This window comes from Gopherus evgoodei, chromosome 9, assembly GCF_007399415.2.
Source record: "Gopherus evgoodei ecotype Sinaloan lineage chromosome 9, rGopEvg1_v1.p, whole genome shotgun sequence".
Classification (NCBI taxonomy): domain Eukaryota; kingdom Metazoa; phylum Chordata; order Testudines; family Testudinidae; genus Gopherus; species Gopherus evgoodei.
This window is the reverse complement of record NC_044330.1, coordinates 26,117,780-26,144,433: the sequence shown is the minus strand read 5'-3', so window position 1 is coordinate 26,144,433 and position 26,654 is coordinate 26,117,780. Positions and strand designations below refer to the sequence as shown.

Here is a 26,654-nt window from a genome sequence, read left to right as displayed (position 1 = left end):
TCTATCCCCACCACCACGACAGCTAACTCCGTTCGCCCATGGCAGCTAACCCCGCCTGGAGGGACTCCCCCCCCAGCAGCTAACCCTGCCTGGGGAGACTTCCCTCCCCCCCGGCAGCTAACCCTGCCTGGGGAGACTTCCCTCCCCCCTGGACGCTAACCCTGCCTGGGGAGACTTCCCCACCACCCGGCAGCTAACCCTGCCCGGGGAGACTTCTCTCCCCCCTGGACGCTAACCCTGCCTGGGGAGACTTCCTCCCTTCCCCCCCACCCGGCAGCTAACCCTGCCTGGGGAGACTTCCCCCTTCCCCCGGCAGCTAACCCTGCCTGGGGAGACCTCTTGCGGAACCAAACCCTGCCCCAGCTCACCTCGGCTCCACCTCCTCCACTGAGCACACGGTGTCGCTCTAATTCTCCACCCCGCCCAGACTTGCGGGGCTAATTGGAGGAGACTTAGAGCTGGGCTGTGTAGTCAGCGGAGGAGGCAGAGTGGAGGTGAGCTGGAGCAGGGAGTAGTTCCCCTGTGTGCCCCCCTCCCCGTTATTGCGGGCAACCATCTCCACGCGCCCTCCCACTCAGCTCACCTCCACCTCCTCACCTGAGAGGGCTTTTAGGCGCCCCCAACCACTAGGTGCCCTAGGCGGCTGCCTAGTTTGCCTAAATGGTTGCACCGGCCCTGATTATTAATATACTCTATCCAGAGAACAGAATCAAATCTGCTCCCAGAGTATGTCTTCAGCCTGATAATACTTGTGTTAGCATCTGCCTTGTGCTAAAAGTAGAGAAAAAGTGCTCTGCAACAAAACAGAGGTTGAACGATAGTTCAAGTAATTTCCGACACAGTGAAATAGTGAGACAAAAATGACTGCAGCTATATTGCCAGCCCCAAGCATTCAAAAAATCATGAATTATTCCTCCCTCCAATCATGATGTTTGCATAAGAATCTGAGATTAAGAAAAATACTTTCTGGATTCTTCTTATTTTTCTTCTGGTTTGGGAACCTTTAGGTTCATGTTTTCAAGCTTTTTCTCTACAACCTTGAGGGCTGCAATTTGTTTAGAAACAGAAGAAGACATCAAAATATTAAAGGCAAAAATTATTCAGCATTAAGAATGAAATTGTTTTATCCTCATTATGTACTGTGCATCTATGGTCTGCATTTATCATCTTCATTCTGAGGACCTTTGCACATCTACGCACAATAGGAGGTGAGAAGGCCTGGCTACCATAAATATTTATTCACACAACTGTAAACACTGGGGAACCAGGGACATTGCTTCACACTGGATCAGAGATCACATCACAGTTTGTCAGTCCAGTGTTTGATTTCTGCAGAAAGCAGGAGCACTGCAAGTATGAAGATTCTCAACCCGGAGAGGTGGGAGTGCTCTGTACCATACTTATCAGCATGGGTGTGAATAACTGTTTCTGACTGGAGAATCATGCAATGAGACAGGAGGATACCAAACAGGGTATCCTCTTTAGAAGTGGCTTCATGTAGAACTAGACTAAGATCTCAGTTACACAAATGTAAATCTACAGCAACTCCACCAACTTCAGCTAAATTAGAATGGTTTCTCATCAATACTTTATCACATTACAAACCAACATTCTCCTCTGGAGAAGGCCACATATGAGCCATTTCTTGTGATCTACCCTGTTCTTTGACATCCTAGTCTCATATCTAAATAGCCCCTGGGATTTGTTTCCTACAAGATCACTTCCTCTCTCTCTTCAAAGCCACATGAACAGAGTAAAGTTTGTAGCTAGCCTGCAGACAGCCACAGTCAAAATAACGTAGGAAGATTTTCACCTATGGCCAGCATTAAGTAACTTGGGAATAGCAAGATGCTAGAAAACAGCCTGGTAGAGATCCTTTATTCCTCAAAACAAAAAATAAAGCCAGACTTCAAAGCACACTTGTTAGGAACACTTCTCTGGTGTTCCTTCTCCTCCTTCAAGAAAAGATCTGAGGCATGCTACAAGAAACTCAAAATCTTTTAACTGTGGAAGTAAATTAGGCTTAATTGAATTTAATGCCACTTTAATTCTGAATAAGAACAACCACACAAACACTTAATGCAGTTTAAGTAATCCACTTTAAATTTGCACCCTTAATTTATTCGGATTAATTTTCTGACTAACCCTGTGTAGACAAGTCCATAGAAGCAGTATCCTTGTGAGAAATAGAGCTCAGCTTGGCCTGTCATCCCAAATTGCTTCCTCACTTTCAACAGCTGTTGTTGACTTGTACTTCCTTGTATACAGTTGTTTCCTAGCTCTGCTGGTTAACCCTTGCTTTGCTGGTCTGGAGCACCAGGGCTTTCTGACCCTGTCACCTTTGCTCCTCTTCGGACCTAGACAGGTACTATACCCTGACAGAGGGCTAAAAAGAGGTTTTCAACAAAAAGCTAGTTCTAAACTTAAACACAGAGGGTGAAATCCTTGCCCCATTGAAGTCCATAGCAAAACCCAAAGAGTCTACTCCTTAATAATAAAAGCTATGTAGTGCTTTTTCTTCCTGGATGTCAGAACACTTTATAAAGGAGATCACTCTTATCCCCATTTTACAGATGGAAAAACTGAGGCACACAAAGGTGAAGCGACACACCCAACATTACCCAGCAGCAAAGCCAGGAATAGAACCCTGATCTCCTAGGCCAGTGCCCTGTCTGCTTCCCCTAGTGGCAAAATAACAATAAAATTGAGTAAACCTCTAAGACAGGGGCAGGCAAACTTTTTGGCCTGAGAGCCACATCAGGTTTCCGAAATTGTATGGAGGGCCAGTTAGTGGAGGCTGTGCCTTCCCAAACAGCCAGGCGTGGCCTGGCCCCTGCCCCCTATCCGCCCCCCCCGCTTCTCACCTGACGGCCCCCGTGGGACTTCTGCCCCATCCAACTCCCCCGTTCCTTGATGACCCTCCTGGGACCCCTACCCCATCCACCCCCATTCCTTGTCCCCTGACGGCCCCAGAACCCTACCCCCATTCAACTCCCCTGTTCCCCACCCCGACCCCTATCCACACCCCCACCCCCGACCACCACCCCTGAACTCCCCTGCCCTCTATCCACCCCACCTCTTTCCTGCACTGCCTGGAGCACCGGTGGCTTGCGCCGCCTGGCTGGAGCCAAAGCCACGCTGCCTGGCTGGAGCCAGCTATGCCACCGCACAGCACAGAGCACCGTATCAGGCTGAGCTCTGCAGCTGCAGTGCCCCAGGAGCTCGCAGCCCCGCTGCCCAGAGCATTGCGCTGGCAGCAGGGTGAGCTGAGGCTGTGGAGAAGGAGGAACAGTGGAGGATGGGCCGGGGGCGAGCCTCCCGGGCCAGGAGCTCGGGGGTCGGGCAGGAGGGTCCCGCAGGCCGGATGGCCTGTGGGCCGTAGTTTTGCCCATCTCTGCTCTAAGGGGTTTGTGCGCCTAATAACTTTAAAGGAATGCAGACTATAGCTGAACTATATTTTTAGAATGTTTCCACTGATGCCTTCATTGTTGCTTTTCATGGACAATGTTTTTTCTGTTTACTTTAAAATAGACAGTCTTCAAATCCCCTAAAATAAAAATTAACTGCAGTAACATATATTACTGAAGTAATTTGGCCTTTGGAAGGCTGACTGCAGTAAATTTAGAGGCTGGTAGTTAAAGGAAGAGATGAGGTCACCCCAAGTGACTTGGAAACCAGTAATTGGGTAGGACAATGGCAATTTGTCCAGATCTATACTTGGAGCAAATTCATACAAAAAGGAGCAACAGATACTGTTCAAAAGAAGTGCCTTGCATGGTGTCAGGTTTCAGACTGGTAGTTGTGTTAGTCTGTATCTGCAAAAATGACAAGCAGTCCTTGTGGCATCTTAACAAATGTATTTGGGCATAAGTTTTTGTGGGCTAGAACCCACTTCATCAGATGCATGGAGTGAAAATACAGGAGCAGGTATAAATACATGAAAGGATAGGGGTGATTTACCAAGTGTGAGGTCAGTCTAACAAGATAAATCAATTAACAGAAGGATACCCAGGGAGGAAAAATAACTATTGAAGTGGTACGAGAATGGCCCATTACAGACAGTTGACAAGAAGGTGTGAGTAACAGTAGGGAGAAATCAGTATTGGGGAAATTAGGTTTAGGTTTTGTAATGACACTTCCAGTCTTTATTCAGGCCTAATCTGATGGTATCCAGTTTGCAAATTAATTCCAGTTCTGCAGCTTCAAGTTGGCATCTGTTTTCGAAGATTTTTTGTTGAAGAATTGCCACTTTTAGGTCTGTTATTGAGTGACCAGAGACAGGGCCGGCTCCAGGGTTTTTGCCACCCCAAACGGCGAAAAAAAAAAAGCAAAAAAATAAAAGTCGCGATCTCGATCGGTGGCAGCTCCACCACGCTGTTTTCTTCTTCGACGGTAATTCGGCGGCAGGTCCCTCCCTCTGAGAGGGACCGAGGGACCTGTCCCCAAAGAGCCCGACGTGCCACCCCTTCCCCTTGGCTGTCCCACGCACCTGCTTGCTGAGCTGGTGCCTGGAGCCAGCCCTGACCAGAGAGGTTGAAGTGTTCTCCTACTGGTTTTTGAATGTTATGATTCCTGATGTCAGAGCTGTGTCCATTTATTCTTTTGCTTAGACACTGTTCGGTTTGGCCAATGTACATGGCAGAGGGGCATTGCTGGCACATGATGGCATATATCACATTGTGAGATGTGCAGGTGAACAAGCCCCTGATGGTGTGGCTGATGTGGTTAGGTCCTACAATACGTGGACAGAGTTGGCACCGGGGTTTGTAGCAGGGCTTGGTTCTTGGGTTGGTGTTTTTGTTGTGTAGTTGCTGGTGAGTATTTGCTTCAGGTTAGGGAGCTGTCTGGCAGCAAGGACAGGCCTGTCTCCCAAGGTCTGTGAGAGTGAGGGATCGTCCTTCAGGATAGGTTGTAGAACCTTGATGATGCGCTGGAGAGGTTTTAGTTGGGGGCTAGTCATAACGGTTAGTGGCATTCTATTACTTTCTTTGTTGGGCCTGTCTTGTAGTTGGTGACTTCTGGGAATCCTCCTGTCTCTGTCAATCTGTTTCTTCACTTCACCAGGTGGGTATTGTAGTTTTAAGAATGCTTGATAGAGATCCTGTAGGTGTTTGTCTCTGTCTTAGGGATCAGAGCAAATGCAGTTGTCTTAGAGCTTGGCTGTAGACCAGGGGTAGGCAACCTATGGCACGTGTGATTCTATGCAGAGATCACTATCTAATTCTGTATTTATCACCATGAACAGGGCTGGCTCCAGGCATCAGCAAAGAAAGCAGGTGCTTGGGGCAGCCAATGGATAGGGGTGGCACGTCTGGGTCTTTGGCAGAAATTCGGTGGCAGGTCCCTCAGCCCCTTGGGGCGGTAAAAAAGTTGGAGCCAGCCCTGACTATGAGTCAGTGTGAAACATCTTCAACTGTAAACAGGTGAGCTGATATAACATTCAGTCCAGCTAAGCAAAATAAACTACAAATCCTTTCATTCCTTCTATTTGCAGTGCACATAAATGAGACCTATATATGTAAGAGCCTCTTGAAAGAGTTTGCTTCAGGCAGCCAGTACATGAGATATCAAGTCAGGAGAAAAATCAGTAAAGCCAATAAAGTAATATATTAGATTCTCAGGGTTCTGACAGATTTCTGCTGCCTAAAGGCACCTAGCTGGAGGGAAAAGTGATACATTATCACATAGGCACCCACTGTGCTTTCTAAGAGAGAAAAAAAACTACAAGGTTTCATAAAATGTTAAAGATATTTCTTTTAATTGCAGCTGAGAAGTTAGCAAGTGACAAATAAAATTTTTCTAAGCCTTTTTTGTTTTGAGCACTTCTCTTTTCCAATACCCATTTACAGGAGCTAGTGTGTGAGTATATAAGACAGAGGGCCTCATTACCCTATGACTCCAGTTTTATAGTGGAGTAACTCAGGGTTGCCCAAAAGATTCAGGGGGCTTGGGGCAAAGCAGTTTCAGGGGCCGCTTCCATAAAAAAATTCCAATACTATAGAATACTATATTCCCATGGGGGCCCCTGCGGGCCTGGGGCAAATTGCCCCACTTGCCCCCCCGGCCCAGGCAGCCCTGGAGTAACTCGTTGACATCAGTGGAGTTATTTTTGATTCATTACATTTAAAAAGTGAGAAAACAATCAGGCAACAGACTCCTACATATCCAAGGCTCCAACATACTGTCTAGACGTCCAACATACAGACTCTTGGAACCTATTTCTTGAAAACGTTAAATGAAAATGATTGGTGCCCTTTAAATTTTTCTTTAAGGGTCTTAAAATAACAAAAAAGGACAATGCTGCTTTCTAAGATACAAATTAAAATGGGCACCCTTACATGTGCATCGCTGGATAATGAAGAGTGAGTCAGCAAGCAAGGTGAGGAGGCAGTTGTAAGAGAGGATTATTCATGCCTTTCCTATTTTCTTGAATTATTGCAGGTAAGTGAGCATTACACACAGTCTGAGACCCTACCCCGGAATGATCTACCTTGGGGAACAGTAGAGTACCCTGAAGAATGTTCAGTCTCTTTACAAGTTATGTCCACATGAAGCAGTACTAGAATTTTTCCCAAACTCTGACCAAGAATAAAGTAAGCAATGACCGTTCTAACTGTGAAAGCTTTGGGATGAATCCTTTACTGAGACAAAATTACTGCTAGGTAACATGGGAGTTTTGCCTGGCCAAGGACTGCAAAATTTGGACCTTAGTTGTTTTTTGGCAGACTGTCATTATTCACCAGCTTCAGTAAAATAATTTTTCTAATTTTGAAAAAGTTTGCATTGTTCAGAGCTGCCTAAGCAGATCAGAAATCTCGACAGGTGCTGGAACTAGGGGTGCTGCCGCACGCTCACCTTGAAGAGGTGTCGCTCATATACAGGGTTTACAGTTTGGTTCAATGGCTCTCAGCACCCTGACTATACAAATTGTTCCAACATCCCTGGAAATCTCTGACCTTCAAACCCCCACCACTACCCCAAACTACTTATCCTCAGCTACTGGATTATTGCATTTGTTCCCTTGAGCCAGTTTTACTTTTTAGCATTATTTATTTTTAAGTTTTGCTTCCCCTCTCTTCTTTCCCCCAGTATTTTCAGAACAAGGTCAGACAGTCTAACTCTCAACCTTCAAACCTGTATGACACAAAATGTGACAAAAGGACTGAAATGCCCTTAACATCTGTACCATACGCAATGACAGATAATAGCGTGCAACCATAAAAAGGATGCCGTCTCATTGTGTGAATTAGCTTTTTAAAAAAACTAGAAAGCCAAATTCCATCATGTGCAGAAATAAGAATTCCCTCATAGGGGTTATCAGCTGAGTTTGAACTCCATATTCTGAGATCTCCAGCACACATATTTACTAGCTAAGCTAAAGGAGCAATTGTTATCGCCTAAGTGGACCACTCTGTGGAGGGGAACTCAACACAAACTTGACTAGTGGATTACAAAACTATTTGGTAGACAATAGTAGTCTACTGGAGATCCGGAATCCCGGGTTTTACATCCGTCTTTGGGAGGGACTGTGTCCAATGGGTAGCACAATGACTATAGACAGGATATCCATAGATTTTGCACATTCATTCTGAGATGCAATGTAGCTGAATGGATAAAACTTGGTTCTGTCATGTCAGAGACCCAGGTGCTATTCTCAGCTGTGCCTGAAGAGACACCGAGGTGAGATCAGAACTCATGGCTCCCATCCCAGTGCACTTTCCCTACAGGGTTTTTAGACAGAGAATCTGGCAGTACAGAAGAACAACTTTCCCAATATCTGGAAGTTTGATGATGAGGGAAAGGTACACTGTGTCTCATAAAATGAATTATTTTCCTGTCAAAAAGGAAGATTTTAGAATGTATGAGACTGGAGTTACCTAGTGACTAAGCGAATACTGCATATAACCACCAACATGAGCTTTGAACACACATTGTGTTGGAACAGACCTGGAAGAAAATGTACTAGACAGTTTTAGAAGTACCGTGTGTGGATTTAGCCACTTACTGCCATTAACATTAATGAGAGAAGCAAAATATCCCTCGATAGCTTTGATTCATCTACACTGTGATTTAGTACAAAACACTGCATCTGTTAATTCTGCCTCTACCCACATCTTTTCAGCAGAGACCTTGCTTGCTCTGCAGAAAAAAAAAATACAGCAGCTTTATTTTTGTGTTAATATTTTACCATAGTCAAAAACAGAGGCATAAACGTAGCTCTTGAGGCAACAAGATAGTCAAGCAAATCTACTAGATGGGGACAGAAGAACAAGGAAGGAACTTGAGGAGGAAGGGAGAAGAGGATAGAGAGGTGTCAGAGTATATAAATAGATGAGAAGTGACAAATAGAAGCACATGCCAATCTAAAGATAGATAAAATATGAACTAGTGTTACAAGATATGCATGTTCTCATTAATCAGTTTAGCATTTAGTTTACCATGCTAATAACTTCCACTCATTTCTTAACCACAGTGAGCCACATTCTGATCTCCCCACTCATTCTGTATAGTTCCTTGCTCCTCAGTAGTTCCACTGAGGTCAATGGGTCACTCAGAGTAGGGTGTTTCCAGAAATGGAGCTCTGTATAAATATGGCATTTAAAGAAACCAGAAGAATGGCCAAGGAAATTGTTCTATTTCTCTCTATTGTGACTGAATAAAAAATTAATTTTTAAAAATTAAATCTGTGGTTAAATTTCCTGACAGGGAAATCTGTGAGTAGGACTGCCCACAGGTCTCTGAGCCAGAGCCAGCAGTAGATTTAATTTTGAGTCCTCCTCTGCTTGCCTCTCAGGGGACCAGCTATGCCACTTGGTGCTGATTTGACCAAAAAGGAGCAAGTGAATATTGTATTACTGTTATTTATATGGCACCAACAGGGTGCTGGATCTTTTACAAACAGATGAGACTATCCTGTTGCAGATACCCACATGCTAAACAGGCACAATACAGAAAAAGGAGAGGAGCAGGTGCTATCTATAGCTTCTAAAAGATTGCATTCCTGCAGGATTTAGGTGTTCTACAACAGAAGTTTGCTGCCCTAAGTCTATTTTACCCTCATTTATTGAAAATACGAAGGTATTTTAAAATTATTTTGATGATGTGCATCTTAGGGACAAATTCTGCTCCTCTTCCTCCTTAATTCCAAAAGTGATTCAGTTCTGATATGCAAGTCAGGGGCAAGGAAATGCAGTAGGCTCACATCTCCTGTGCAGTATGGAACTGAGAACCAGGGTGACTCCCTATTTGCCAGCATGCAGCATATGGGTCAGACTGGGATTATGACAACTCAGAGACTCCAAAGTATCTGCCACTACATAGCTCCTCTCACCCTCCCTTTGCAGAGAGGGCACATTATAGCCACTCCAGCTTCTGTAATCCTGCCCCCCCTCCAGGCTGAGGCTAAAGCTCTTCTCCCTTCCCATCACAGCAACTTGGATCTGGATCTCCAACTCTAAGTGTTTGTGTCCTATATCTTACATTTTTGTACAGCTGGAGATCTTTAACTTTCCAACACCTGTATTTTGCCTGGCAGAAGCATAACTGACTACTTCATTCTCAGCCTATAGCTATCAAGGCTGCCACACTAAGTGGGGAAATCTTCTTGTCAAATAGCTCAATTTACACCAGCTAAGGAGCTGACCTCGTGTTTGCCAGACCTTGCATTCTGCCTCCCAACGACTCTGACATTCCAGGGTTTCACAAACTTTATCAAGCAGTTACTAAACAAAGTGGCAAGTAAATAGGAACTGCTTCCTACCTTAATTTCCCAATTTTATTTTTAAAGTAACCATTGTGATTTATTGTATTTATGATTTCCAATACAGAGCTAGACCTGGTCTGCTTCTTAGTCATAACTACGTCATTGACAAGATAGGCTCTTTTAATATGGTACTATTTCTGCTCCGTGACTGGTCAAGGGGAACTTTCAAAGCAAGAAAATAATGAGTGATGAGTACCCAATAGTGAAAGCCTTGTTCAGATATGCATCCAAATATTTGGAGGGAAAACAGCCATTCCCTGAACGTTTGTACAAACAAACATGGACATGATCAAAATAAACACTATGGGGAACATTTGTAAATATTGTTTTTAAAGAACCATCTATCAGAGAATCAGAGAAAACACAATTCCACTGAGATTTTCAAAGCTGCCCACGGATTTAGGTGGGCAACGTCCATCTGTTTCAATAGGAACCGTGCATCTACATCCCATAGATAGCTTTGAAATCTCAACCTTCATGATTAGATTTAAAGTAACAAAAATTCACAATAATTCAGGCAGCCTGCAAATCTAATTCCCAATATACCAGAACTAAACCCTATAAAGAGGAAGAGTGGCTTTGACTGGAAATGGGAGCCTATTATACTTTTCATAAAAAAGCAATGATGAGTTTAGTTCTAGCTGAAACTGTCTGTTCTGGAAGGCTTAGAAATGGAAGAAGCAGCTTTTCATGTTCTGTCAGACATTTTCATTCCCTGCTCTCTCAGACTTGCTTCCTTGCACCCAGCAAGTAGTGTTAAGCTAAGTAAGGGGCCCAAACCTGCAGTCTTACACGAATACTAACAGTGACTACTTGACTTCATGAGGACTATTTGTGCCATGACTGCTCGTAAAAAATATCACAGGGTAGGGCCCAAAGAGCTGATAGCCTACACATGCAGTAAAGAGAATTGTTGAAGCTCAACCCATAGTTCTAGCAGCATTATGTTGATTCTATAATTCTGTGAATGTTGCTCAAAGAACAATAATCCTCACACAAAATGGCATAGAAAATGCATGCAGCAAACATAGCTGTGACAATGAGAAATAAGTGGAGTTACAGCAATATAAAGCTGTTGCAATGCACTGGTGAAATGCACCCATCAGTCCCTGAGGTAACTGCACTGAAGAGAAAATGAGTTACACCAGAGAGGTGTTTGGTCTAACATCTGGACTAGGCTCTGACTAGAATACTATATATTAGACCAGGGGAGCGCAAACTATGGCCTGCAGGCCATATCCGGCCCATCAGGGCTTTCAATCTGGCATGTGGGATTGGCAGCCCTGGGGCGCAGCAGGGCTATGGCAGGCTCCCTGCCTACCCTGGCCCCATGCTGCTTTCAGAAGTGGCCGGCCCCATGTCCCTCTGGCCCCAGGAGGGGAGGTTAGAGAGGGCTCCATGCGCTGCCCTCACTTGCAGGTACTGCCCCACAGCTCCCACTGGCTGGAAACGGGGAACCTCAGCCAATGGGAGCTTCAGGGTGGTACCCGCAGGTGAGGGCAGTGCATGGGGGAGCTGCCTGCCCCACTCCACCCCCAGGAGCTACTGCCGGACATGCGGGCCGCTTCCGGGAGTGGTGCGGGGCCAGGACAGGCAGGGAGTTGCTGCCACCCTGGAGCCACTCGAAGTAAGCCATGCCGGGCCAGAGCACGCACACTGAACCCCTTCTGCATCCCTCACTCCAGCTCCCTGCCCTGATCCCTCAACCCCTGCCTTCAGCCCCCTGCTGCAACCCTCCTGCACCCCAACCCCCTGCCCTGAGCCCCTTCCTGCACACCGCGCCCCCTCCCACACCCTGCATTCCAACCCCCCCAGACCTACATTCATGGCCCTGCATACAATTTCTCCATCCAGATGTGGCCCTCTGGCCAAAAAGTTTGCCCACCCCTGTATTAGACCCCAAACTGGTACAGTAGCATGTGGGTCAACTCTCAAAGACAGAGTGAGACAACAGTCTGTGAAGGGACCCAGTCAAATCTACTCCACGTTCATTTTGATGGGAGTCCATATAAAACGTACTGCAATACATAATCAGCAGGGCTAGCCCAAAACATTAGAGATTACGATAGAGTGACCACAGGGTTTTGAACCTGGGTATGAAAACAGAACACTTCATACTCTGCTCCTTTGTAGTAATCATTTATTTCTGTGCTGTTAAAGAGCAGTTATGTAATCACTAGGACCGGCTGACTGCAATTAATTGGGTGAAGGAGAATGAGGGTGGGAGATTAATTACTGATCTCCCTAAAAGGTAGACTGGAAAAAGAAGTTATGTTCGGTTAGAGAAGTGAGTTCTTGATTTCTATGCTGCATTTAAATAGTGCTTTTTTAACTGGTTCCTGAGAGTTGCCATTTAACAAAGTGGACTTAAAACTATTTTGCTCTAAGTAACGTGTATGTGAGTGTACTCCCCTTTCCCTCTCTCTCCCATGTTGCTTTTCTCTCATATTGTATCCAGATCTTGAAACTGGTGCATAGCATTGACCTGTCATAAGGAAAACAATATGACAGAACCGATAGCATTCTTGTCTGATAACATGCACTTAAATGGTGGAAATGGGACCCCTTCCACTCTCAGACAGGAAGCAATATGGCAAAACATGCTCCTTCCTAGCACAAAGGCATCAAGACCAGTTGCAATGCACCTCCTGAACGTAAGTTAGCCAGTATAAAGCTAAAGGAGTGTTGATCATTCCCCTTGCCAAAGAACATTACATGATTTTGAAAGTTCTACCATTATTGTTTTTCAGAACCTTTGGAAACAGCTATTCAAAAAAACCTTTACAACTAGATGACACCTGTCCTCATCCTTATGGTTCAGGTCCATTGCTCCAATGAGTATAACCCGCAGAATACTGGATATTTAGTTTTTGAAAAGTTAGCCCAAAACTAGTTTTTAGGCTGAGTGTCCCAGGTCCTTTGCTATTTGGATATTCAACACATAAAAATGTATGTTCACTTAGTTGGTTGCAACAATATTTAAAGTTCACTTTTAAGTTTATGTCCCTCGTACTAAGTTATTAAAATTCCTCTTTACAGATCTGAGAGCTGATCCCATTGCACTGAAGTCAATGAACTTATGCAGATTTATACTAGCTGAGGACTTGGCCCAATATTGCTTAGCACTTATACTGTATCTTGCTTTTTCAAAGCATTTTGCAAACATTAATTAACCCACATGTATTATTAATCACGTACAATCCTTTTTGCTGTTGAATTCATCTACCAAGTCAGCCCAAGATCCCAGCAGTTTAATTCTGCTTTTAATCCTGGTGGGAATCTCTCTATCTTGCCCTTCTCAGCAATGGGGCAAATGTCAGCATTGTGGAGATCTGCAAGTTAGAGTTGAATGTCAGAAACAAAGAGATCCTGTAACTAGCATCTTGAACTTTAGACCTTCGAAGCACAATAGCCTGACAACCACACATTGTGTTAGAATTTGGAAATGTCAGTAAAGCACCAATTGGGATTCTGGGCAATGGCAAGTCGTGAAGTAGTCTGTCTAAGAGGTGACGAACACAGTCTTTAGGGCAAAGGAAGCCAGCCACATGCAGTCACTGCTAGCTGCTTCACAGAGAGATGCTGGCATTAGCTATAAGCAGAAGTCACAACAGGACTAGTAATTTGAAAGGACAGCCAAAGAACATGGTAGAGGAGTTCTTGTTGAAAAAGTGACTGGAGGCTACTGCAAAGACAGTCACAGTTAGTGATAAACCTACAACAGCATAATCTGACTTTGTCAGTTAGATTATACAAGATATGTGAGCAAAGGCCAATACATTAAAACTGCTGAATAATCATTTACTTTTTGCTAAGAGCACAACTGTTGACCACTGCAGGCTGTAAGTGACCAAACACTTGCATTTTTTTAAAAAGGGAGAGTAAATCCAACATATTCAAATGGTCTCTTTTATTTTATGAACAGGTAGGAGCCATCCAGCCCCAAATATCTGCCCCTATTGATTTAACTTGAGCTCACTGTGGTAGCTCCAGCAGGGTTTCAGGTGACATCAGGGTTCAAACAAACGATGGCACACCCCTCCACTTGTAGGTCCTGATAAAAGCCTTTCAGACACAGACTTTAAGGCCATCATGATTATTTAGTCTGACCTCTTGCACATCGCAGGCCATAGAACTTCACCCATGTATTCTTGTAATACATCCATAACCTCTGGCTGAGTTACCGAAGTCCTCAAATCTTGGTTTAAAAACTTCATCATTTACTCTAGTTAAAGCCAGCAAGTGACTCGTGCCCCACACTGCAGAGGAAGGCGAAAACCCCCAAGGTTCCTGCCAATCTGACCTGAGTGGAAATTCCTTCCTGACCCCAATGTTGCTCTCAGTTAGACTCTGACCCTTTGGAAAACACAACTCGCACCACATTCCCCATTCTGCAGGGAATGCTACACAAATAGGACAAGGAATCCCAAACAGTCCAAGATCAATGTCTCACCCATCATGCTCTTGAGCACTGGCTCCTATAGGTGTGGTTCTCATAGGAAAGGCAAATTCCACCCTGGGAGCTATGACCACACCCATGATCTAATCCTGCCTTTTTCAAAAGCCTACTTTCTTAATCAGACCCAGCTGTTATCTCCTCCCCTCATACCTAAGCAGTTTAGATATTTCCTGTGGGGTGTGGCAGGTACTTTTCCTCTCTTCCCAGGAAGCTTATTAACCCCTTTTTCCTGCTTTCTGGCACCTCCCCTGGAAATGTGTTCCAGGAGCTTACAGAATCTTCCACTTTTTCCTACCACTTGGATAGGCAACTGATTGTTTTTTATGTGTGACCACTGGAGGGCAGTGGACCTATAACAATTCACACAGCCCAGCTATAATGTCACTGATGCAGTAACACAGCTTTTTTAATTTTAACCATCTTTCTTGAGCAGTCTAGTCTTCCATTTTATGTGTAATATTTTCCTTGTTCATTTAGGAAAAAAGAGAGAGATTATTGTTTTTCTTCAGTGTTACAATCCTGTATAAAAGCCAGTAGGAGACTACTATATTGACGAAATGGCATTTTTCCTATGGCCAAGGAACTAATTAAACACTCTTCAGTGTCAAATGCAATCAGAATCAAGGTCAGAAATTTTATTTACAAAATAAGTGACCTGATTCCTGAGGTTTCAATCAAATAAAATGAAGGATCAAATTGACCACTAATTCAACAATCAAGAAAGCTCTGTATTCGTGTCTGCATTACAATCTTTTGCCTGTGCGCCCCTGTTTGTTCTTGGACATCTCATTTTCAGATCACATCCTTCAGAATTTAACCGAAGGAGCCTGGTGACATCTGAAAGTGCGTAGGCAAAACTGATATTTAAAAGCATCTCAGAACCAATTTACAGCAATGATTAGACTATCAGACACAGAACAAAGTAGGCAATGCTCCCCTCAAAGAGTCTCCATGGGGTTTAACTTGAAAAGGGGCACACATTCATGCTTATTAAAATAGAATTATTGGCATTATTTAAGGCAAGCCAAAAATCGTGTGCAGAAGCATGAACACTCTGAGCTAGAGAAGGCATATGCAAGCTATGGGCAGATCATAGGGCTCTGCAATAACAACACATGCATTACCCTTTATCACTCCTAAAACAAGTCCTGGAATGTTTTCCACAGCTCAGCACATAAAGAGTCTCTGGACTGTAAACTCAACAGTCATGGGGGAGACAGGATTGAGGCGTGACACTTGCTCGCTACAGGTTCCATTCTAGATATAGCTGAGGGTTGTATGTATCCTGAAGCCAATATTTGGCCTTTAGTTCATAATCATTAACTTTTAGGAGGCAGAAAATCCAAGTGCTCATTGACTGCATTACCAACAATCTTTGCATTCAATACAGATGAGCTCAGCTAACAATATTTTCTCCCTTCTGTTAGGCACAACATGATTTTCCTTAGCATCACTTCTTGTTAGGCCTTTCCACCCCCCTAAAATAAACACATTAATTATGGAAAATCAAATAGTCGTACCCATTTCTGTTTGAGGTTTGCTGTGTCCTTGATATAGTACACAAGACATTAATGTGGCGTAGGTTTGTTCTATACCCATGCTTATTTTTTTTAATCCCATTTCAAATTATCAGTGCCATTGTTACAAATCACCAGTAACAGTAATTCTTTTAGGTACTGAACTCAATTATAGTCAGAAATCAATGTAAAAACTCCCGTGTCCCCAACACCCAAGAATGTGCAGTGGCATTAGGAATGGAGCTCTCAGAGCAAAATGTCACCAGGTTAAGGAGATCAGTATTCATTTTATGTCACAACAGTTCTTGATATGTCATCAGCATGGTAGAGAGTACACGAATGAGTGCTGGGGCCTGTGGAAGAGGGAGTATGTAGGCCCCAGTCATGCAAACTGATACCCATGGGCAGATCCCAGTCACCATGCAGAAACTAGAATGACTTCAGTAGGACTCTCTGCAGTCATATGAGTCAGTCCAGATTGCAGGATCAGGACCAGCCCAGTTTTACATGACATACATCCTATGCCCTTGACACCCCTGTTACTCTGGTCTAAGCCATAATTAACTACATCAAAGTCAATGAAATTAAACCACTGTAAATTGAGTGTGAGAACAGAATCAGGCCCTATGCCAATAGGACAATAAGAGACCAGTTTACAGACACCTAGTAGATCATTAAACTAAAATGACATATATAAGGCGTTTATCTTGAACTAGTTATTCCACAGTGCTCTGGAAGACTAACCAGTTCCTGAGCACTGCTTATTGTTAGTAACCATCCAAGTTATAAAGCAAACAAAGTGATAATGATAACTTGCAACGTTTTGGGTCAAAAAGAATGGTAATCTTGATACCCATACTGAAATCCACAGTCAACTGCATTTCACTCAGTTGTATGTATGGATAAATACCTGGCATGTCATCCAAAGGATGTCACGTTTCATTTGGGTTTTCTGCTAAAACATCTACCATGAGAGAGATTCCCATCTGACAGTCTGCGATGAGTAAAAACAACTCATGTCAGAGTCACAGTTCAGTCCCTTTCCTCTCTTTCTCCATGGGGAAAGTAAAGTGCCAGCCCTTTTACTGGGACAGCTTACTTCTCCCTCTGTGCCAGCTCAGATGCACTGGCTGGCATGTTGAGGGGGGGAATCCAAGGCTCCATGCACTCCCTGCCCATCTGAGTGGGAGGAGACTGATGGCAGCTGTTCTCCTCAATATGGGTAGCAAGCAGGGCCGGCTCCAGGCACCAGCGAACAAAGCAGGTGCTTGGGGCGGCCAATGGGAATGGGCGGAATGTCTGGGTTTTCAGTGTCAAGTCCCTCTGGCCCTCTCGGATCAAAGGACCCACCGCCGAATTGCCGCTGAGGAATGAAACAGTGCGGTTGAGCAGCTGCCGAAGTGTCGCCGATCATAGCTTTTTTTCCCCTCCTTCACCGCTTGGGGCAGCAAAAAAGCCTGAGCTGGCCCTAGTAGCAAAGGCAGGAGAAAAAGAGGGCTCTTTATATCCTTTACTCCCCTGTACAAGCATACAGCAAGGGCCATAATCTTGCCCTGTGTGGTTAATGCATCCATTTTTACACACACAAGAGTCTCATAGGAAAAGCTACACATGCAAAAGCTCAAAACATTAAAGCATCTATATATTGTTTAATTATGAAATGCAGAATGTATTAATGCTTATTTTAGAGATTTCAGATATGTTTGATTTTGTTTTCCTTTTTAGAGAACTAACACATCAGAGGTGAATCAACTAAGATCACTGTTATATTTTATAGCTACAGTAACTCCTCACTTAACGTTGTAGTTATGTTCCTAAAAAATGCGACAATGTTAAGCAAATCCAATTTCCCCATAAGAATTAATTAATGTAAATGAGGGAGTTAGGTTCCAGGGAAATTTTTTTCACCAGACAAAAGACTATAATATATATTATATATTAATATAGTCTTTTGTCTGGTGAAAAAAAAATTTCCTGGAACCTAACCCCCAACATACACACACAATATAAGTTTTAAACAAACAGTTTAATACTGGTGCACAGCGATGATGATTGTGAAGCTTGGTTGAGGTAGAGGAGTCAGAAGGTGGGATATTTCCCAGCGAATGCCTTACACCTAAATGAACAAGCAATTGGCTGAGCCCTCAAGGGTTAACTCTCACACTCTATAAGGCAGCAGGAATGGAAGGAGGGGAGACAGCATCACCGACAGAGACACACACCGTGTGTGTGTGAGAAAGAGATGTGCATTTCCCCTTTACTTACGCTGACTCTACTCTTAAGTACACTGCCTTGTTAATTAGATCAGCTTGCTGAAGCTGCAGCTGCTGCCAGAAAGCTCCCTCCGTCCTGAGCCCTGTTGTGTGTCCCCCCTGCTCTATGGAAGATGGGGTAAGTGGGGTGCAGGAGCAAGGGAGAGGGGAACATCCTGACATTAGCCCCCTTCTTCCTCCTTTTCCCACCACAGCAAGCAGGAGTCTCAGGGAGCAGCTCCAAGGCAGAGGGCAGGAGCAGCACATGCCAGTGGGAAGAAGGACAGCTGAACTGCCGACAACTGATAGCCTGCTGGGCAGCTACTGCACAGGGAACTTAGGGGAGCGGGGAGCTGATAGGGAGACTGATAGTGGGGCTGCGGGTCCACCCTGGTTCTAAGCCCCCACCAGCTAGCTGCAACGGGCTGATCTTCCTGCAAGCAGTGGACAAAGCAGGCGACTGCCAAACTACATTAGAAGGGAGCATTGCACAACTTTAAACAAGCATGTTCTCTAATTGATCAGCAACGTAATGATAGTAACTGGGATGACTTTAAGTTAGGCGTTACTGTATTTTGAACTTCTACAATTAGGCACACCCATTTCTGCACATATGTTCTTCACTCCTGTATTTCTACATATTCATTTTTTCATGCTTACACATTTTTGCCCATCCAAAATTTAGGCATGAAAAAGTGTTGGCATACATTTAAAAACTGCTTTTGAAACTGATCTTTAGTTTAATAGATGCATTGTGTCACAATGTAAACTTTAAACCATTTTAAACCCTTCACACTGAACTTTTTATTATAGTGAACCACCTCAACACATGTAGCACTTTACATAAGGAAAATCCATGACTACCGGTTCAAATGGGACACAATTCCAAGAGCAGAATTAGAAAATAGATGGGAAGTGAGTAGAGGTTGCCAAAATATACGGCTTTATATGTCTGGAATTAGAACCTGTTTAGCATTTTTATTACAAATAATTGAGCTGGAGGGAATTTTTCAACAAAATCAGAAATGTATTTTACGACGATTTTATATAAGAACTCTTTAAACTCTTCAAAAGAAGAAAAAAGGAATGAAGAACAAAACCATGCTCTACCTGACGAGGAGTCCTTTCAGATTTGCTCCTGCACCACTCCCAATCTGAGAGTTCTGGTTTACGGCTCTCCTCGTGAGACAGCCTTCTTTCCTGCGCTTCAAAAAATGTTGATTTGTCAAAGTTTCTGACCTCCTCTCTTTTAAAGGCTTCTAGTTTGTCTGAAAGAAGACAGTCCATGCTTTTGTCCTTGCCAAGTTCTTGTTTAGTCTCCATATTTTTGCCCTTGTTGAAATCTTTAAACATGGAGCTATCCTCTGTGGGAATGGTGCTGAACTCAATTTTGGCAGATTTAAGGATTTTGTTGGTATCTTTCTGAGATTCTTGTGTGTTTTCACAGTCATAGTTCATCAGATTGTGATATGATATAGAGTTATCATCACCATCATCTTCATGGTGGTGGTTTTCATGGGATATCTTGTAGATTCCATAACCTTGTTGGAATGATAGATTGAATTCAAAACCTCTCCTTTTTGCTAAACAGAAAGAGAAAAGCTTCTATAATTAAAATATTAAAAAGTTACATACAAGAAACACAATTAGAAAATATATTTTAAAAAAGAACTAATTTTATCTGTAAATTTAAAACTAAAATACAAGTTCGTTACTTTTAATAACAGACTTTTTGGTATCTATAATGTATAAATTATTATGGAAAATTAAATATTAACCATAGCATTATATACACACAGATAATTAGCTTATTTATTCCTTTGTCAAAACATACTGGAATTTCTATGTCTTGAAGGTGGTTGTTTGCCAGAAAATAGGAATAGTTTCACCCATCATTTTTAAAGAACGGGATTTGAAAAGCCTTATAAAAGTTATACTAGAAGTAAATAACCAAATGGCTCATTTTGCAGTATATCAGCTAATGTGAAATTCCTCAAACCCCAAAAAGATAACATAACATGCTTTCAAAAAAATATGCTTAGAATAATAGAAATGTAGGATTGGAAGGGACCTCAATAGGTTATCTAGTCTGGTTCCCTGCACTGAGGCAGGACTAAGTATTATCTAGACAATCCCTGACAGGTGTTTGTCTAACCTATTCTTAAAAACCTCCAGCGATTACACAGCCTCCCTACATTCTACTTCTGAGAATCAATCAGAACTGTACTTCAGTGCCAAGAGGCAAATAAGAAAAATACATTCCTACATTAGAAGACAATCATGTAGGTGAACTAATTCCATAATCATCTTATCTTCATACACAGACGATATATACACTCCACATATAAAATTATATCCCAACATCAGTACTCTGGCTAATTATTTTAGATGGTATAATAGTTCAGGAATTAAGGTAAGAGTGCTTTACTGACACATATTCCCTTAATTACTTCTTTCCCCTACCATAAACTCCCTCCATTCCCATTTTCTTATTACTAGATACAGTAATTAAAGGTATGTCTCTTATCAAATCATGAAAGCAAATCTACCTAAGAACATTTTAAGACACAAAGTACAGAGAACCATTTATAAATTAGTGTCTTTATTCAGCATACAGATTCTGTTTCTCAAAAGATAGCACTAAGTGTGAAATTACAAACTCAACAATTATTCTATTAAAAATTCAGAATAGCCTTTAGTATGAACATCCTAAAAAAACCCATTTCTATTTATTAGGACTGTTGATTAATCACAGTTAACTCATATGATTAATTAAAAAAATTAATCGCAATTAATCACACTGTTAAACAATAGAATACCAATTGAAATTTATTAAATATTTTGGATGATTTTCTGCATTTTCGTATATATTGTATTCTGTGTTGTAATTGAAATCAAAGTGTAAATTATTTTTTATTACAAATATCTGCACTGTAAAAATGATAAACAAAAGAAATATTTTTCAATTCACTTCATATAAGTACTGTAGTGTAATCTCTTTGTCGCGAAAGCGCAATTTACAAATGTAGATTTTTTTTTAGATAACTGTACTCAAAACCAAAACAATATAAAACTTCAGAGCCTACAGGTCCACTCAGTCCTACTTCCTGTTCAGCTAATCGCTAAAACTAACAAGTTCGTTTACATTTACAGGAGATAATGCTGCCCTCTTCTTATTTACAATGTCACCAGAAAGCAAGAACAAGCATTTGCATGGCACTTTTGTAGCTGGCATTGCAAGGTATTTTACATGCCAGATATGCTAAACATTTGTATGCCCCTTCATTCTTTGGCCACCATTCCAGAAGACATTCTTCCGTGCTGATGACACTCATTAAAAAATATACATTAATTAAATTTGTGACTGAACTCTTTGGGGGAGAATTATATGTCCCCAGCTCTGTTTTACTTGCATTCTGCCATATATTTCATGATACAGCAGTCTCGAGTGATGACCCAGCACATGTTGTTCATTTTAAGAACACTTTCACTGCAGATTTGACAAAACACAAAGAAGGTACCAATGTGAGACTTAGGTTTAAGAATCTGAAGTGCCTTCCAAAATCTGAGAGGGATGAGGTGTGGAGCAGGCTTTCAGAAGTCTTAAAAGAGCAACGCTCCGATGCAGAAACTACAGAACCTGAACCACCAAAACAGAAAATCAACCTTCTGCCGGTGGCACCTGACTCAGATAATGAAAATGAACATGCGTCGGTCCACACTGCTTTGGTTTATTATCAAGCAGAACCCGTCATCAGCCTGGATGCATGTCCCTTGGAATGATGGTTGAAGCATGAAGGGATATATGAATCTTTAGTGCATCTGGCATGTAAATATCCCGCGACACCAGCTACAACAGTACCATGCGAGTGCCTGTTCTCACTTTCAGGTGCCATTGTAAACAAGAAGCAGGCACCATTATCTCCTGCAAATATAAATAAACTTGTTTTTCTGAGTGATTGGCTGAATAAGAAGTAGGACTGAATGGATATGCAGGCTCTAAAATTTTACATTGTTTTATTTTTAAATGCAGTTTTTTTATAATAATTCTATATTTGTAAGTTCACCTTTCATGATAAAGTGATTGCACTATAGTACTTGTATTAGATGAACTGAAACATACTATTCCTTTCAGATTTTTTACAGTGCAAATACTTGTAATTAAAAATAAATAAAAAGTGATCACTGTACACTTTGTATTCTGTGTTGTAATTAAAATCAATATATTTTAAAATATAGAAAACATCCAAAAAATTTAAATAAATGGTATTCTATTATTGCTTAACAGTGCAATTAATCACGATTAATTTTTTTAATTGCTTGACAGCCCTACTATTTACATTATCATTCAATTGTTTCTTTACCATCATCATAAGTTTACCTCTGTAAGTATTAGACTAGATTCAGAGCAAAGCTGTATCTGGAATGAATAGTTTTCTTGACAAACTGCAGTCACTCTCCTTGGGATAGTGGTTAAAAGTTCATGGTCTGGATTTGAAAGACGAATCCAATTCAGAGAGAACAAATGACTTGACCCAAAAAGTACTTTTCTGAAGATCGTGAACCTTGTTCTCCTCTCATTTACTCCCATGAGATTCAGGAGTAAACCCACTGAAGTCAATGGAGTTACACCAGTATAACTAGGGAACTGATTTAAATTTTCTATGGGTCACTGCTGAATGGCTAATACAGAAAACTATTATAATTATTATATTTGAAAGTAATTGCAACACCTTGCCGTGGCTATGAGGTCCTGTCGACACCGAAGGCCTCTCAGTGGATGGATGTGTGAGCAGTAGGATGCGAAGGGCTTTTTCTCTCATTGACAAAATTCCTGTAATTCAGGGGCATGGTCACTCAGAATTCAGAGGTGTTTTTGCCTGTCTTTCCAATTTATTTAGCACAGTCAATGTATTTTCTTAATGCATGTCATTGTGGCAGATGTGCTTTTCTAGGGAGGGAGTATTGTCCAGAGGCTAGAGGAGGAGTGAGTTGAACCCATAGTTTCTGTTAAAAGGTTTGACAATGATTCGCTGTGTGGTCTTGGGCAAGTCACTTAACTTCTCTGTGCCTCAATTTCCCTGACTGTAAAATGGGATAATAATACTCTCTAGCCTCTCTTATAGGTATGTTGTTAGGCTTATTTAATTAATGTCCATGAAAACCTTTCAGATCCTCAAATGAAATATGCTACAGGAGTGCAGAGTATTATTACTGTTGCAGACAACTTTCTATGCAATCTACTATAAAATTTACTCTAACAGTCTGTTGCCATATGGAACATCACTTAAGATAATATCCCATCCTTCAACCTCCCGCACTTACTCTTCCTTTCTTCTGAAGAAATGGCATATGCATTCCTCCTGCAGTTAATGATGCAGCCACAGGGCAGGTGGATCCAGCGTTCTGACAAAACAAACACAGGGGTGACCGTGGCAGCTAGTAAAGTCAGCAGAAAACTGAATGTCTCAAAGGAAAGGCTTTGAAAACCCACTATGTGCTGGACAGCCATCTGTATCTGAAAAGCAGAACATTAAGAAATTAAATCACTTCAGTCACATACTGAATTTCCAGGAATAACAAAAGCATCACATTGTTAATGTGACAAAAATAGAGGTCACAGATTTTCATTGATTTCCCGCTAGGCTTTGTGATTTTGACAGACGCTAGAAGACAAATGTCCTTATACAGTCCCTCTCCCTCTCTCTCTATTTCTCAGAATGCCTTATACTGAAAATGAAATGATAAATATTGATGCCTGAGGTCTGCCAAAGAAGCAGCTCAGATTCCAAGCAATTCTTAGGGATTACTGAGCCAATCCGGTGAGGTGCTGAGCATCCTCCACTCCCAAAGTCAATGGGGTTTGAGGGCCCTCAGTGCCAGGCAGGATTGGGCTTCATGCACATTATAATTCTCATTCTTTATGGAAAGAAGCTGAGAGGCTGACTCCATACACATCCATAGGACAAGGATGACACTGAACAATTCCCAACATGTTCACATGCCCAGCAAAGGACTCACTTGTAAGTATCCTTTGTTATATTTATCCTTCCCATACATTGCATCAAAATGTAGTAACGCTTCAACAATTACAAAAATACAAACATTCTTCATCACTTTTCAGACAAGCTTCAGTTTCTTACCCAGAGATGACTGGCAAAGGGTGTGACTCAGAACTGTGAGGATGGAGGGAAAAAAAATCTGCCTTAGTAAAACTCACAGATCTCAGAGTCAACCTAATGCCTGCCAGGCTGCTTGAAACACAAAACCTGATTCACCCCTACCTTTAGCCTAGCTCTCTGCTGGGTTCAGTGGAGTTACACTGATGTAAAACTGGAAAAACAATGATGAATCTGGCTTTTCATTTTTAAAATGCACTTTTTTTGTATGAATGTATCAATCCTGAAGAAAGCAAGATAAATACATACACAAACACAGCTCTGTTTGAAATGAATTCTATGGATATGATTTATGCAGCTCATAATTGCTGGATGACTGTTTCAATTAATATCACATAAACTCGGTCCCTGTGTAAATCAATCATTACAAATATGCAAAGAAGTCTGACTTTTTACCATTGTTGGAAGCCAGAGAATGACTTTTGTCAATGCAAGAATCAGCGAGAATCGTTTCTGAGCAAACTCCACAGTGTAGCTCCTGCTCTGCACACTGTTTGTGCAATGGGAGTCCAGCCCACAGCTCTCAGCTGGGCTTTGCCTGAATGCCATCTCCGAGCTGGAGCAGGTGTTTCGGAAATGCTTCAAGGTTTTATCCACGGGGTCCTCCGGAGAAAGGGATAGGGCGGTGCTACAGACTGGGGGCGTCCCAGGAGTGAAATAGCCTTGGGTGATTTCCTGGTAATCGACATAAAGACGCTGTTGCTCATCTGAGCACAACAGTTGGTAAGTTAGAGGGACAGAAAGCACAGTGAGGAGGCAGAAGCACAGCGAGTAGAAAATGAATAAAAACAGGACGTAGGAACTGGTGTAGTCTGTGAGGCAACCCCAAGAGGTGGGGACATAGGTGCCCCAACCACAGAGAGGCAAAATGCACACCAGCAAGCTGACAATCCAGATAGTGAGAATGGCCCATATCATGCTCACTGGCTGTTTGGAGGTCCGCTGACTCCACATCACAGTTTTGTTGATCGTGTAGAAGTTGTAAGAAACTATAAGAGTACCTTTCAGATTGCTAGAAATGCCCTGAAATAAATAAAGCAGCGCTGATGTGGTGCACAGAGGCTGGGGGAGCGCCTCGCTTGACCACTGCATGAGCATAAAGATAGTCACTGGCACCACGCTTATCAAATCATCCACAGATAAGGAAGTCACGATCATTGAAAGTGTGGTTTTGTTTTGAATTTTCAGTAAGGAAACTAGTGAATAAATGCTGCCCAGCAGGGTAGTGAGCGTAATTATAAATGTCAAGCAAAAAAGAAAGATATTCAAAGTTCTTTGTCCATTGGTTATATCCATAATGCCATGATTTTCAGCAAAGAGGCTTGTCCCATTCAGTGGGAAATGACTAGGTGTTACCGACATGGTTGTTAGGGATTTTATTTTGCCTTCTCACCGACTCCGCAAGTTTTTGTCAGATGAATCGGAACTGCTCGACATCAGAAGTTTCTTCTTTGTTTTCATAGACTCTCCTTTTGGATACTTGATCAGGATACATTCAGGTGTGTGTGTCCTCTATGCCCAGGATAACTCACACACAAAAAGCAAACTCCATCAAAGGAAACATTTACACATGTACCAAAGAGCACATGATGCAGATAAAAAAGCAATTCCTCCTTAAAACACACTTTGGGGTTTGAGCTGGTTCTTTATAATCCTTCCAAGTACAAGAGGATGATTAAATTGGGCTCTTGCAGGAATAAAATACCATTCACTTTTGACAGATAGCAGACAATGTGCCTTACTCGAGAGTTCAGTTGAAATGAAGGCAGAATGTCAGGTATGCTCAAGCCCTACTGGTTCAGGGAGAAACATAGTAGAGAATGAGAGGCTCTTTGATTCAGCCTGCGCTGTTCAGCGCTGCAGAAGGGAGGAGTCAGATCCAAGCAGGATAGCAGAAAGGGGGGAAATTAGTATCTTTCCAGGCAGAGCTGCCTCTTAGCTAGATCAGAAACACAAAACAGAGTCCTTGGTAAGCCCCACCTCCAATGCTGACACTAAAATCCAATGCAAATACTCAGACCTGATGTCAGCCATAAATGTCATCCCTGAAAGCCCAGGGCTGCTCCACAGCTGTGCATCACAAGCTGGAGAGCTGCTTTTATTCCTACTATATTGTCTGTACTCTGAGCACGGAGATGGGGAAAGCTGCAAAAGCCTTTTATAACAGATGAAACAGACGGTGCATCCTGTTTTCCCTTTTTATTCTTACTCCAAATGTATGTGTGTGTGTAACTATAATACATACATATCTACATTGACAACAGTGACAAAAGGTTGCTACAAACAGAAAGCAATCAGCAGCACAAATTGGCAAGTTGTGTACTAGCTTTGTGATGGATTAGCATCTGTCTGGGAGGGGCACATAAACTTTTATTCCATAGAAGAACGTTCAAACACAAAGAGCATAAAGTACTGAATGAATACTGTCTTTTGACTAAACACAGGCAAACCAGCACATAGTGTGCCTTTGCATATGTACAGATT

At 42.3% G+C, this 26,654-nt stretch overlaps 1 protein-coding gene across 1 annotated transcript in view; it reads right to left on the bottom strand.

Moving 5' to 3' along the window:
• GPR149 (G protein-coupled receptor 149) overlaps window positions 1-25,532 on the bottom strand; it is a 42,287-nt gene extending 16,755 nt beyond the window's left edge. The window contains exons 1-3 of the mRNA XM_030576605.1: window positions 24,567-25,532; window positions 23,317-23,509; window positions 19,102-19,574 (exon numbers count right to left, since the gene is read on the bottom strand). Of these exons, the coding sequence (XP_030432465.1) occupies window positions 19,102-19,574; window positions 23,317-23,509; window positions 24,567-25,532 (1,632 nt within the window). The remainder of the gene's footprint in view (window positions 1-19,101; window positions 19,575-23,316; window positions 23,510-24,566) is intronic.
• Between the last annotated feature and the right edge of the window lie 1,122 nt (window positions 25,533-26,654).